The sequence below is a fragment of the Rhodamnia argentea genome, chromosome 9, assembly GCF_020921035.1.
Source record: "Rhodamnia argentea isolate NSW1041297 chromosome 9, ASM2092103v1, whole genome shotgun sequence".
Lineage (NCBI taxonomy): Eukaryota > Viridiplantae > Streptophyta > Magnoliopsida > Myrtales > Myrtaceae > Rhodamnia > Rhodamnia argentea.
Genome location: NC_063158.1, coordinates 15,900,335 through 15,915,219, shown reverse-complemented (window position 1 = coordinate 15,915,219; position 14,885 = coordinate 15,900,335). Strand labels below are relative to the sequence as shown.

Here is a 14,885-nt window from a genome sequence, read left to right as displayed (position 1 = left end):
TATAATTCCAATTTAAATCATATGTATACATGCAAGTCATCAATCAATCAATCAACGGATCGAGCTCAACACATTCCATGTAACATGTATGACAAACAAGGAAAGTTGAGTTACTGCATCTGCAGAACTAACTTCCTTACACAAAAGCACATTCCCATCCTTCTCGGAAAAGCTTATGACCACCAGTTCACCTCCTCCTGATTGTTGTACTAGTCATTTCAGGAACAATATGTGAAGGTGGGGAGACAGTTAAAAAAAAAAAAATTCTACTTAATGATACTCAATTAATTTACTGTGCATAAAAAGAAAAGTTGCTGCTGTTCGTATCATTATTTTCCAGAACCCCTGATATCATTTTTTTAGTTTAAGAGAGTTACGCTAGCATGTTTTTGTTACTTCCTGTGAAATTTTCATCGGAAACGCGACAAAGGAGACTCAGTTCTTCTACTGTAATTCAAGACTAGTTATAATAATCACCGATGTGACAGCACGTCTGGATGAGGTAATACACTCTCAATTAGTTTCCTTTTGGCGAGTTAGAGGTTTAGATCTTGCGAGAGCCTAAGAGCGTGAACTTTGAGTCAAAGTCAATCCACAACGAAATAGGCTCATGTCTAGCTAGGTCGGCGGGGGTCATATTGACCAATTTGGCCCATCTCAAGAAGACCTCTCCCGAGGGGAGTCTACGACTTTAGAGCATGGGGATCCGGTCAACGCTCACCCATGGCCGTGGTCGGTGTTGTTGGGCCATGCTATTGATTCCCTGGGAGGGATTCTTTTTGAAAGATCTCGCTGGTCAGCTATGGACGACTGGCTCGCGAGCGACGTCTATGCTCACCTATTGTCACCATCAGCATTGTCATCATCTTTGTCATTTTCAATTACGTTGCGATTGCTTGAGACCAGCGGGCTCACGGCTCATCCATGACTGTCGTCCATGTCATTTAGGTAGATCCGGTCGACTTGGTCAACGCCTGCGACGCCGCCGGTGGAGGAGGTCACAGAGGTCGGTCTCAGGTGAGGGAGAGGGCAGATGAACTTCGATGCCCTGTGCAGGTGAAGGAGAGATGGGGGTAACAGAGGAGGAGAGAGAAAAGATTCGAAAAGCGGGCCTTCGAGGCCAGGTGGCGATCAATGGGCGAATTTATGCATGGTCCACGTGGCAAAACAGGTGTAATTAATATTTTCTCGTGGAGTGGAGTGACTACCGGAGGATATAATTACATGATTGTCCCCGCTTACCTATTTTTCTAGAAGTAAAAAAAGAATAGAAAAGGAAGCTTCATACATCTCTGTGGCACGATTACTATCTTGCTGCTTCTCATTTACGAGGATTATAAGAAAGATATCATAGGCTAACACGAATTAATACTAGTGCTTCTAAATTTGCTTGGAACATCGCCCGTAAGTCAAAAGTTCAATGCCAGGATCCATATCGACTGTCCCATTACAAGGTTGGGGACAAAACACTAGGAAGAAAAACTAATCTCCTTGGCCCCTGAACTCATAAAACCAAGCCTTCACCTGATTAATTTAGTTAAAACCAAACCAAGTTGATCGGATGCCAAAGTGACCCCCTTCTTAACGAATTTGCTTCAGCTCGAACTCGGGTCGCGATTTCTGTTCAACCGCGACCAAATGGATCGGTTCGACAAACCAAAATTCCACCAAAAAACCATGTCCAGGAGCGCATTTCTTAGCTTCTCCTTCTCGATCTACACCGAAGACGAAACAGAGAGAGAAGTGGCGGACGACGTTCTTGTCGAATGCGGGGAGCTCCGCTTCAGAACGACGGTCGGCAGTATGCTGGTTTTCCTCCTCTCTTCCTCCTTGAGGATTTCCCCGGAAAACAGCTCCAGTCTGTCTATGTTGGTCCTCTCGCCCATCTTCTTCCCCTGGAACAGTACCGAATCTACGTGCTTCTGCGCTAACATCTCCTCGGCGCTTTCCAATATGTCTCTGGTCTTCTTCTTATGCTTGGCGAGGCCTTGCCTTGCTCCGGCGAAACCGTTCGCCTGCAACGACATGCGCCCCAGAAATCGTCAGACACCGAACGATTATGGAAACGTGAAATTGGAGAAGGGAGATGGACAGAAGAAAGAAAGAACCCACCTGAATGCGGACGTAATTGTGCTTTCCTGATTCACCAAATGCCATGGACACAGCTTGATCCACCTGATCATGGCAGAAGCTCCATCCTATTACATTGTGTATGAATCGAGAAGGGAAAAAATTCGAACATGGGTCAAACGTACCATGGCAGAAGCTCCATCTTCAGTGATCCGGGCGAGCCCGGACCGGCCCGGATCTTCAAAATCCGACCCGCCATTCCCCAAGGAGAGCACCAGCAGGTCCTCCAGGCCGTTGCAGAACGGGAACTCCTGCTTGTTATTCAGCACGTGCGTGATGGCCGCGGCCGTCGGGTTATTCATCGCCACCCGCCCGTCGACTCCCACGATTCTCGTCCTCCCGTCGACGGACCTCAGCTCCATCGGCCTCTCCGCCACCGTCGCCGCGCACACGTCCCTCAGCTTGAAGTCGTAGCCGTCCATCTCGAGCGCGTCCGCGCGCGAGAACACAAAGGGCGCGCGGGACTCGAGGTCGTAGCAAGGGATCAGGACCGGCTTGACCGTGTCTCGCATCGTGAGCTCGTCCGCGAACGCCCTTCTCAGCAGCTTCTTCTCCGCCCCGCCCCCCGGCCACCGACGCCGGAACATTCGCCGCCCCCGGGACGCCTTCCGGCAGCGGGCGAGGAACCTCAGGGCCTCCTCCGCCGCGATCGTGGGAGGGCCGCCTTCTCCGGCGTCCTTCCGGCGCGTGAAGAGCAGCGCGGCCAGGATCCCGCCGGAGCCGGAGCCGGCGGCGACGTCGAAGAAGTCGGCGATGCGAGCATTCGGATCGCCGGACCTCAGGCGGAGAGACGCCTCGAGGTGGACGAGGGACTTGGCGGCGAGGACCCCGTCGGTGGCGCCGCCGCCGTCGATGGAGAGGATCCTGACTTTGCCGGCGGCGAGCTTGCCAGGTTGGTGGGTTTTTGGGGCGGCGAAGTTGGGGGAGTCGTAGCCGAAGAGGAACTTGTTCTCGAGGATGGAGAAGATTTCGTTGGTAAGCTTGTCGACCTCGAAAGCCGAGTCGCGCAGTGGAGATTTTGGAAGTGCCGCCATTTTTTTTTTCGGTGCTCTTGTGCTGGAAGCTATTTTAGAGAGAGAGAGAGAGAGAGAGTTGTCGACGAGGCGAAGAAGTGAGAATGGGTGGCGATTTAAAGAGGCGGGCTGGCGAAACGACAAGAGAGCGACCCACGATCATTTCGTCTGGCGATTAATCGGCGATTCCGCCTGCTCATTTTGTAACTTCCTCCCGCCCATGATGTAACTGCTTTTTTTGACAATTCCCCGGTTTCTTATTTTTCATATGATTCTCTTGCAAACTTTAAAGAAACAAAAATTACAATCTGCCCAACGGTACCAGCACCGATGACGATGATGGTTATTCTCTTTGAAACGGCCAACATTCCGAGGGTTGCTTTCTCGGCCATTGTCTTGCCTTTCCCTATTTCATTTGATTTTTTTTTCTATCGAAAAAAAAAAGATTTCATTAGTTACAAAGAAAAGCTTTCAAGCCTTGTAACTCCCCAAATAACTGCGGAACAAAGCATATCCCGAAAAGTAAATGACAAAACACACTCTGCAACTAAAAGCACGCTCTCATCTCTCAATGATAAGCACACGCCGAGATCTCCCACGCTATTTGTAACGGCTTGCGGCGCACTTCTTGATTGGACACGTGCCTATCACCATCGTGTGAATAAATTTTTGCAAATGATCTTAGGTGAACGTGGAAATAAGTTCGACCATTCGTCCAATCGATAGCCATCGAAGAATATGTTCATGACGTGGCTCCACAACCATTCCGAGATTAGGCCGCTCTCCTCTCCCGATTTAGATTTAGGTTTAGATCCGGAGTTTCGCCATCACAAACTATATCTAGATATGGATATGGGAGTTCCTTACAAATATTTGATATGTGTTCTTTTAATAATTTGATGTTGATGTTACTGTACTTCATTTGGTTCACTTAATGATATCTCGGTTAGTTTGCAATCACCTTTGACCGAAGTGACCACAAAAAAGTTGGGGTCAATTGTCCTACTTATGGTTCACCTTCATGATATATCTACGCCGTTTGCATGTCGGTGACTCGTTTTGATACTTGTTCGAGCGGTGATGGTACGTGATCGATATAGCGTACGATGTTGCGAATCGATGATGACTTACCTCTACTGTTGAGATGCGAGATGAGACCAAACGGGGAAAATTCTAGTAGGACTGGACAAACCAAGGACTTATGTTGTACAACAAGATCTTGGGATTCAAACTTCAATTCATATGCAGGAAACTATGTCCCAATTCAGCTTTTATCATCTTCCCTAAGTTCACTGGGCCCTACGCCAGTCACTATGATTGTACCCATATTTTTTTTTATCATTTTTAGTGATGACATTGCACATCGAGTTAAAGTTCGTGAATCACATTGAATATATTAAAAATTGGCGGCCCACGTTACTTACTAGGTCAAAGTTCTTAGACCATTTGTGTTGTTTTTCCTATTCGCTCGGGCGATATCTTGGTCAATTTCAATTACCATCAACCAAAGTGACCGCAAAAAAAGGTTGTGGCAAGTTGCTCTTGTTGCGAGACTAAATCATGAAATCACCTTTGCCGCTGTCTCCTCTGACCATGCATGACATGATGACGTGAACAACGGCGTCATCTTTTTTTTTTTTTTTTTTGGCACGGTAGAGGTAAAATTCCCATGGACTTTGCGATTCCGACCGACTTGATTCCCACTCTGCAATCCGAACCCGACCCGGCAAACGATGCCATTGTTTCGGCCTGTGGAGTTACTGGTCTTAATTATACGGTTCACCTTCGTGCATATCCCTGCCATCTGCGTGTCGGCAACTCGTTCCGATACTTGTTTGAGGCGAAGGATGTGCATTATCTGTTCGGTATGGTGTTACAACGAATCAATTGAGATCTGAGATGAGACCAAACGGGGAAAATCCTAGTAGGGCAGGGCAAATCAAGGACTTATGTCGTACAAGAAGATCTGGTGGTTCGAACTTCAATCCAAATGTAGGACATAACATTTTTCTTTTTTCCCCCCAATTCAGCTTTTATCATCTTCCCTAAGTTCACCGGGCCCTATGTCCGGTCACTATGGTCGTACCCACATTTTGTATCTACCTATTATGTGTCTTGCCTCTCTCTAAGTAAGAGGAGCCACAACGAGGGACATAATGACATGTTCCCATGCAGTGAGCTCGACTAGACAGAAACCCTTAGATGGGATGGGGCCATGTAGGTCCCGCCTCATCGGACGGTGCAAGTGAACCGGGCTCACGTGCAACCCGAAGCAAGCAATCCGGATGCTTTTTTATTTTTTTGAGGAACGACCGGATGCTATTAATGAGTGGATTTTTCAGGTTTCTTATTTTGCGAGGACAAAGACTAAGATATTGTGCAACACACTCCCAGTTGTACTAGGTCCGTGCAATGTCGTGCTTATTAGCTGATTTAGGAATCATGTCTTTAGATTTGAAGCGTTTCGCAAAAGGATCAAGATTCTCCAAATTTAGGGAATAATTGTAAAAAAAAAAAATCTTGAATTTGTTATTCGAAGGTTAATTCAATCCTAAACTTTTCAATTGTGTCAATTTAATCTTAAATCTTTTGACGATTTTTCATTGTAACCCTTTCGGCCAATTTTGACCGAATATTGCCGACATGGCGCACGATCAGAGGACGCGGTGGATGATTTTTCTGGTTTTTTTTTTTTTTTGGGATTTTCTATTTTTTTCGCTCTTCTTTTCCTTTATGCTTCTCGCCGATATCGGTGATGGCCGTGACGTCCTCACTAGGCCCTCATCGGATCCGGACGAGCATAGCCCTCGCCTGTGGCCGAATTGTTGGCCATAATCGAGATCAACTATGGGCAAAAAGGAAAAAAAAAAAAAAATGAAATAGAAGAAAATGAAAAAAAAAGGAAAAAAATTATAAAGATTGCAAAAACTGTCCACGTCAACCTTGATTGCGCACCACTTGTCGGCAATTTTTGGCTCAAATAGGACTAGATTGGCCGGATTGAAAAGTTTTTTTTTATTGAATTAACCACCAAACAACATGTTTACGATTTTTTAGACAATTTTATACCTAATTTAGTACGCTTTAATTCGAGATGAAGTTACCGCCGAGATCAAATACTTTGCTTTCCTTTTTTCCCTCCACGGTACAACTTTTGCACGAGCACAGCATCTTTGCGAAAAACATCACCGGTCACGCTCTGCGTATGCACCCCCCCCAACTTTTCTCGCATGATTCTTTTTCCTTTGGGAACTTTCGCGCGTAAGGAAGTTGGTGTGGTGCCGGGGGGTCTCCGAGCTTTTAGGTGGGAGGGGAGGCATTTCGTCGAGCAATTAATGGGCAACACTCGATTAAAGCTTGAGAGGGAAGGATGGACCCTTGTCCTTTTCGTGATAATTTCATGCTACGAAGGATGTCATCATTGTTCATGCCCTGGTCCAAATATGTTATCGCGCTTTCGTTTCAAATATTTATGGCGCCCCCACGCGGGAAGTGGGCCCCCCCGGGTTAAATAAATTATCCTCACCTTTTCAAAAGAGAAAAATATATAAACATAGATAAATAAATATATATATATCGTATGCATATAAATAAAGGCGATAAGAAGAAGAAAGTTACACAGCTTAATTCCCTAAAAAATCTCTAACTTTAGATTTAATCTCAAACTTGTTATAATTTTCTTTTGTTTAAAAAAAAATTCCAAACTTTGAATACAGATCAAATTCTAGCCCGAACTTTCTTTTTGTCCGAGAAAAAAAAATGCCAATTTTCATTTTAATATCAGTCCCCGTTAACCCTCTGTTCGAGAATGGCCGTTAGTCGTCCGTGATTTTCATATTTTAGAACGGTTTCATTTTGGAGAATTTCAATACTTTTTTATTGTGTTGAATTTGTTGTCCACGTGGAAATGTCACGTTAATTTGGGATCATATCACGGGGATAGATTTGAGACTAGATTGAATTTTTTTTTTTGTAGACAAAATAAAATTCGGGACAAATTTAAGATTGTCTAAAATTGAAGGGATTTTTTTCTTTTTTTTTTAGACGAGCGGTAGGTTTGAGATTGGACCTAATATGCCTTGCCAATTGTGAGTACAACTCGCCCATTTAAACGCAATTCAGTCCAAGTCAACGAACTTTCTCCTCTCTCCCTGTCTGATACGGATCACCGACGCCTCCAAAGTGCACGTGGCGTATTTTCCTTCAACTCTTGTGCTTTTTGTCGCCGAAGAGATATGAGGAACATAAATAATGTGGGTTTAATTTATCATGTCTTGACGAGTACATTGTACATGTACATGCCATTATCAGTTTAAATAGGACATTGACACCTTAATTTGCTTTCCTTAGAAGCTGTCACATTATGTAGGGACAGACCGAATGATTAAGGACGGAAGAATTAGTTAATTTCTCATAAATATAAGCAAAATCATCCAATGATTAAGGCGCGAATGGACCACGACCGGCGTATATCCACTGTTCATTGACAATTTTTTTTTTTAAATCATCTCATTTTGCATTTACTTCCTAAATCGAAAGGCATACTAGAGAAGAAGAATGGAGATGAACCATCGATTACAATCGCTCCGTAAACATATCAATATCGGCTAGATGATATTACAAACGCGATATTGATCTTCCATCATGTAATAAAACCATGGAGTAGGAATGTGGAAATTGAAGTCTATATCGAATTAATTGATTCTCTCGTCCGAATAAAGCAATTAGGGAATGGTAATTCAAATTTGCAGTCAATGTACGTCACCCGAGAGTGGGGGGGACACCGACCGATTGAAGCGTTAGGTGAAGGGGAAAAGGCCAAAAGAGCCAAAGAGGACTTGCGACTCAAGACATGGCCTCCACGCACTCCATGTCGAGACCACGTCGGTCGTTGAGCAGCATTAATTAGCATAATGATATGGTTTTTCTTCAATCTCTTGTTTAACGGCCAATTTTAAAAGAGATAGATGTATTGGAAGTTCTAAAACTGGTCACGAAAGTACAATCGAGTCCTAAAACTTATCACCAAAATGCAATTGAATCCTAAAATTTGGCAATCCAGTTTTAAAACTTACCAAATCGATTGAGTCAAGTCCTTCCGCCGATTACATTTTCGTGACAAGTTTTCGGGCTTGATTATAATTTTTGAAAATTGTAGAACTCAATTACACCTGCGCGACAAGTTTTGAGAATCCTAATCTACTCATCCCAATTTAAAATCCAAATTGTTCATCCGACAGAAGAATGGTCTCCTTAATCATGGGGTTTATGAGGTTTAATCATTAAAGTTGGGTTTTATTAGTTTAATGTGGGCGGTGTCAAGATGTGTTGGGTGGGTACTAATGTTACTTTGATCCTCCTGTCCGGGGAGGGTTCTTATAAAAGAACATGCGACATCGGTTGGTCTTTGCCGGTGAAAAAGGACGAAGGGGTTGAGTTCTGTCGTTTGCGTTGGAGTGGATGGCGACGGTGGGCTTAACTTCGTCCCAAACCAAAATAAATAAATAAATAAAAATTTGTCCAAATTAAAAATTGGAAAACACGTGTGCGAACCAGACAGGAAGTCAGAAAGAATTGGCTTATTCCCCGAAAGAAGAAAAAATTGTAAACTGGCCACGTGGCCCGTTTTGGGAAATTTCCACGATGGTTGCGTTTGAGGAGAGATCCCCGGTTCGGATCTTTCGGGACCCGCGACCCGCGACCAGCGTTCGTTTTCCTGTCACGGTTTTTTTTTTTTTTTCACATTTTGATCAAAATTTTTGTTTGCATGTCGGGAGTAGTATGATAGTATCGGTAATACTGAAATCACACCTTCGGCCAGCTTTTCGGCATTTCAGTTTGGACAATTTGACACGATGTCGGAAGTTCGAGAATTCATATCCTAATTCTCTCCTTCCAAGCTCGTTGTTTGTGGCGGGTGCACAAATTTGCTAGCTTAAAATAAGGGTCTTCGCCCAATTCACGTCACCGCACCGTGCCTTGCGCGTGTGGGGAATCAATTTACATGTAAGGGGAGTATTGAACATAATATGTATTGCTTAGGGCTCTATTTACTTCGTGAAAATGGATAATTAAAAAAATGTATTTTTAAAAAATCGATTGTTTGTATCGCTTGAAATAATTAGTTACTTTAAAAAGTTTTATTTATTTATAAAATCCAAAAATTTTACATATATTTCTAGGTAATATAGACCATCGTTTATAGGAAATCTTTTTTAAATCACTCAATTTTCACAAAAAAAAAAAAGCCTAAATAATAATTACAATTTGTCCTCCGTACCTCCATTCTCTTTGGGAGAAGAGTTTCAAAATCTCAATTGTGTTCGCACTCTGTAAATTATAAGATGGGGGGAGCCACCCATGATGGGCTTTCCGACCCGGCCCATGATCAATTGTCACGTAGGAAAAGCAATAGACCCGGACGTTTTGTTATACATAATGCAAAACACTCGTTTTTTAGAAGCGAAATAGACGGAAAAATTATCTAAAAAGTCCTAAACCTATTGTACTTTTGCTAATTCACTCTTAAAACTTTTGATTTTGCCAATTGAGTCATACACCTTTTCATGCTTCGCCAATTGAGTTCATTTAGTCAATTTTTGATTGGAAATTGCTAACGTGGACGTTAGCCATCCTACGTGACTACGATCGGATTCTGACGTGGATAATTTTAATAATATTATATCTTTTATTTGACTTTTAAATAATTATTTATTTATTTATTCTTTTCTTTTTTTTCATTATCGTAGCCGGCGAGGGTCGTAGGGTCCTCGCCTAGATTTGGGTAGGGCTGCCTCGCCCGTGGTGGCGAGGGCTCGGCAACTATCGCCGGTCATAGTAAGGAAAAAACCAGAAAAGAAAAAGTGAAACTCAATAAAAGATCGAAAGTATATTAAAATATTATTAAAAAATTTTCCACTTGAGTGATTTTCAATCAAAATTGATCGGATATTCTTAATTGATAAAGGGTGAAAACGATCCAATTTTACGGTGAGAACTTTTCTCATGTGTAATATAATTCATATAAGGTCATTGATAACATCATTTTCAGATTTAATAACCACAAGCCGTTGAATGATGCAGAAAAGACGGGAAAGAGGCGAGTCGTAGAGTTGGCCGCGTACAGCTGGGCGGTGGTTGAATGATGGCGACCATCCGTGCAGATGGACGGTGTATGGTGTATGGTGGCAGCAGACCGTATCCTAAAGAGAATGAGGTTTGCTTTCCAGCCTATTCTGCGGTTAGATTTGATCTTTAATTTATAGTGCTTAGTCTTAATTTGGAAAGTTGCTCGTCAAAGTAGGACAAAACGAAAAAAAGGGCTCAAAACTAAGGGATCAACCTTAGTTATGCTGGATATTTCAAGCTTTAAGATAATTATAAATTATCCACGTCAGGCCGGCCGTTTGGTTGTGCCACGTATGCTATTTTCGATCAAAACTGACCGAATAGACTTAGTTGGTAAAACGTGAAAAATTTTATTATTCAATTAGCAAAATTAAAAAGATTTATGACTAAATTGATAAAAATATAAAAGGTTTATGATTTTTTGAACAATTTTCCCATCATCCCGATGTACATTCTTTTCAAGTTCTCAATTGGGCATCGCATGGAGTTGTCACGTTGGAAGAAGAAAGTAAACATGGATGGAGATACCATTGAGTGTCTCTTTCAACTTCGATATGGGAAAACTCTTTTCAACTCACATTTATGGTCGGTGGATCGCATGTAATGAACATCTCCTGCGTGCAATCCCAACGAAAATTAAGTGGGACTCTTATGGTAATGCTTCGAAAGGCTGCCACATAAAGCATCGTTGTCCTTCCATTAATTCAAGTTGATGGGGGCAATATTGAACACCTTTATACAGTTCAAAGACTAAATTAAACAAAATAAAATAGAAGTTTATATACCACGTTACACATTGGGTCAAAATTCAGATATCATATTGGACAAACTAAAAGTTAAATTTAAAATTCACACGTTCATCCGACAAGAGAATGGTCTTCTTAATCATGGGATTTAGGAGATGCTCATCGTTAACGTTGGGTTTATTAGTTTAATGTGGCTGGTGTCTATATTTTGTTGGGTGGTGCTGACGATACTTTGATTCTCCTGTCTGTGGATAGAAGCGAGTCGTATGAAAAGGACAAAAGGGTTGAGTTTTGTCGTTTGGGTTGGAGAGAATGGCGACGGGGCTTAACCAGGCAGGAAGTCAGAAAGAGACGACTTATTCCCGCGAACCAAAAATTTGTAAACTGGAAAGAAGAGACGTGGGAATTCCAAACCCCTTTTCCCGTTTGAGGTTCTTTCCAAGTTCTTAAACTAGCCGGCTTATGGAGTCGTTGCCGGGAAAAGAAACTAAGCATGGATCGAGATATTATTATCGACCCGACAGTGTCTTCTTTCAAATTGGTCGGAAAAAAAAAAAAAACTCTTTCCAATCACGTTGCTGACAGGTGGATTGCACTTAATACACATCTTCCGCATCTAAAATTAACGAAAATTAACACATTCGTGAAGGGAGGCCCGTGTTGTAAGTATAAACTTAAAATCAAATGGGTATGTCCGTACTTGTAATACACCAATCGGACGTATGGTTGGACGAAGCTTTCTTTAACCCGAACCGGAAAAGGGAATGACCCTCGTCGAACCGGAAAAAAGGGGTTGTTATTAGAACAGTTTTCCGGGTGCTTGTATTATTAAAATCAAACGTTTTGCCTAGAAAGACAAAATGAATTAGAATCCTAGTTACTAGTTAGACAGTGGGCCTTGAAAGTGTGGCTTTGTTTTTGCTCATAATTTAGGCCCATTGCAAAAGGCCCAATAATGCTTAGCTCATTTTTTATTTTTATTTTTTGTTGGGGTCGAACAATGCTTTGTTCATAAGACTAGTGGCAAAATGCTCACGACATGATTTTGATATTCAAAAGTTCTGTGAGACCGAAAAATGGAAAAAGAAGAAGAAACTTGATATTTCATAACTCTTGGGATTTCGCCACCTGCCTCATTCATGCTCTTAGCATGTCCCGTAGGGGTGATCGCTTCCCGATCCGGTCGGGTTCACCTCAAGAATCGAAAACCGGACCCGTAATCCCAGTTTTCAATTTTTCAAAACCGGTTCGGTTTGGTTCATGGGCGGTTCCATTGGATTGGACACGTGCCAAAAAAAAAAAATGCACCATTCCCGGATGGTCCCTGGTCCAAAGAAATATAGAGGCTGGACATAAAAAAATTTCGAATTCATTTCTTGAAACAGGTCTTTCAAGGCAAAGTTGAGAGCTTTTTGCAAGATTGTTTCCAAAATGCATATGGGATTCAAGCGGAATCCATCTTCTTTCGGGTAAAAAACGGACCCGTAATCCCAGTTTTCAATTTTTCAAAACCGGTTCGGTTTGGTTCATGGGCGGTTCCATTGGATTGGACACGTGCCAAAAAAAAAAATGCACCATTCCTGGATGGTCCTGGTCCAGCAAATATAGAGGCTGGACATAAAAAAATTTCGAATTCATTTCTTGAAACAGGTCTTTCAAGGCAAAGTTGAGAGCTTTTTGCAAGATTGTTTCCAAAATGCATATGGGATTCAAGCAGAATCCATCTTCTTTCGGGTAAAAAACGGACCGGTAATCCCAGTTTTCAATTTTTCAAAACCGGTTCGGTTTGGTTCATGGGCGGTTCCATTGGATTGGACACGTGCCAAAAAAAAAATGCACCATTCCTGGATGGTCCCGGTCCAGCAAATATAGAGGCTGGACATAAAAAAATTTCGAATTCATTTCTTGAAACAGGTCTTTCAAGGCAAAGTTGAGAGCTTTTTGCAAGATTGTTTCCAAAATGCATATGGGATTCAAGCGTAATCCATCTTCTTTCGGGTAAAAAACGGACCAAGAATCCCGGGTTTTCAATTTTTCAAAACCGGTTCGGTTTGGTTCATGGGCGGTTCCATTGGATTGGACACGTGCCAAAAAAAAAAATGCACCATTCCTGGATGGTCCTGGTCCAAAAAATATAGAGGCTGGACATAAAAAAATTTCGAATTCATTTCTTGAAACAGGTCTTTCAAGGCAAAGTTGAGAGCTTTTTGCAAGATTGTTTCCAAAATGCATATGGGATTCAAGCGTAATCCATCTTCTTTCGGGTAAAAAACGGACCCGTAATCCCGAGTTTTCAATTTTTCAAAACCGGTTCGGTTTGGTTCATGGGCGGTTCCATTGGATTGGACACGTGCCAAAAAAAAAAATGCACCATTCCCCGGATGGTCCCGGTCCAAAGAAATATAGAGGCTGGACATAAAAAATATTCGAATTCATTTCTTGAAACAGGTCTTTCAAGGCAAAGTTGAGAGCTTTTTGCAAGATTGTTTCCAAAATGCATATGGGATTCAAGCAGAATCCATCTTCTTTCGGGTAAAAAACGGACCCGTAATCCCAGTTTTCAATTTTTCAAAACCGGTTCGGTTTGGTTCATGGGCGGTTCCATTGGATTGGACACGTGCCAAAAAAAAAAATGCACCATTCCTGGATGGTCCCGGTCCAGCAAATATAGAGGCTGGACATAAAAAAAATTCGAATTCATTTCTTGAAACAGGTCTTTCAAGGCAAAGTTGAGAGCTTTTTGCAAGATTGTTTCCAAAATGCATATGGGATTCAAGCGGAATCCATCTTCTTTCGGGTAAAAAACGGCCTAGGAACTAGTTGAGGCAAGATCGAGATGGGGATTTCGTTTGGGGACTAAAAAGTCAAGATCGAGAAAACTCCATGCGCATGGAGTTTTCTTGATTAAAAAAAAAAAATTCGATCGATCCGCATGGAGTTTTCTTGATCAAAATAAATAAATAAAAATTCGATCGATCCGGTCTTGGCGGTCCAGTCCTGACGGATTCTAGGACCAAGAACCGGACCGCACCCTCTAGAATCGGGAATTGGACCACCGGTCCAAGTCTAGTTCGGGCGGTCCAATTTGCTCATCATCCCTAATGTCCCGAGACATTCGCTGTATGTGATTGTGCAGCCTCCTCCTACTAGATACGATGACACGTACGAAGTCTCTTTAAATCCAGGGGCGGGGAGAAGCGTACCGGTACCTGAAACCCTTCTCTTTATCTAACAAAGTCCATTTGTCCAAGCCTCCAAGGGACGGATTTGACTAAGAAATCCAAGAAAAAAGAGTTCCTTCGGTTCATTCACTTTTACAAAGCTTACATAAAGACCGTCACTGAGTATTCGAATAGTGCACAATGACCGCGTGTTGTTACTCCTGATGATTTTGTGGGACGCACGTTGTTTGAAGAAAGACTTAGGTTCCATTTGTGTTTACGGAAAATGTATGATTTGAAAAATATTTTCTTGAAAATGATCATTTATATGTTTTACAAGAATGGATGAATGAAAAATATTCTCATTCGCTTATTTGGACATAAATTATTGAAGATAATGAAAATATTTTTTATTGGTAAATTATTTTAAGCAATATAAGAGATTACTTTTAAGAGAATATTTTTCGAATCACTCATTTTTTTCGAAAGAAACGCACCCATGAAATGAGAAAATCGACAGACATAGTCCTAACTCGGATTAAATATCCGAAGGAAAAGTGATGAGCGGTGGTTGTCCTTTGTTGGCCATAAGTGATCAGCCATTCAAAATAAAGCATTTCCATTTTAGCCGCACATGAAAATTTTTCAATGTAAATTTTTCTTTGAAGGATGTAGGGCTGTGTTTGGCCGTCAGAGTAAGGATTTGA

The 14,885-nt window shown here is 42.1% G+C and overlaps 1 protein-coding gene across 2 annotated transcripts; it reads right to left on the bottom strand.

Moving 5' to 3' along the window:
* Positions 1 to 1,294: 1,294 nt before the first annotated feature.
* Positions 1,295 to 3,343, bottom strand: LOC115729878 (patatin-like protein 7). 2 transcript variants are annotated; one of them, XM_048285775.1, is made up of 5 exons: positions 2,256 to 3,343; positions 2,113 to 2,175; positions 1,686 to 2,015; positions 1,619 to 1,629; positions 1,295 to 1,533 (listed from the first exon to the last, which is right to left on the bottom strand). In XM_048285775.1, the coding sequence occupies exons 1-3, from the start codon at positions 3,162 to 3,164 to the stop codon at positions 1,716 to 1,718; spliced, it is 1,272 nt and encodes a 423-aa protein (XP_048141732.1). In that variant the 5' UTR covers positions 3,165 to 3,343; the 3' UTR covers positions 1,295 to 1,533; positions 1,619 to 1,629; positions 1,686 to 1,715. The 2 variants fall into 2 exon arrangements, with proteins under 2 accessions (XP_048141732.1, XP_030516365.2); XM_030660505.2 differs by having other exon boundaries at positions 1,295 to 2,015; positions 2,256 to 3,342.
* Positions 3,344 to 14,885: the final 11,542 nt, after the last annotated feature.

Excerpts from the sequence above, each read along its gene's own strand:
- LOC115729878 (XM_048285775.1), bottom strand. The coding sequence starts at position 3,164 with ATGGCGGCACTTCCAAAATCTCCACTGCGCGACTCGGCTTTCGAGGTC. Across the intron at positions 2,176-2,255 it reads AAGATGGAGCTTCTGCCATG|GTGGATCAAGCTGTGTCCAT; the intron begins GTACGTTTGACC and ends TGCCATGATCAG. Across the intron at positions 2,016-2,112 it reads ACAATTACGTCCGCATTCAG|GCGAACGGTTTCGCCGGAGC; the intron begins GTGGGTTCTTTC and ends ATGTCGTTGCAG.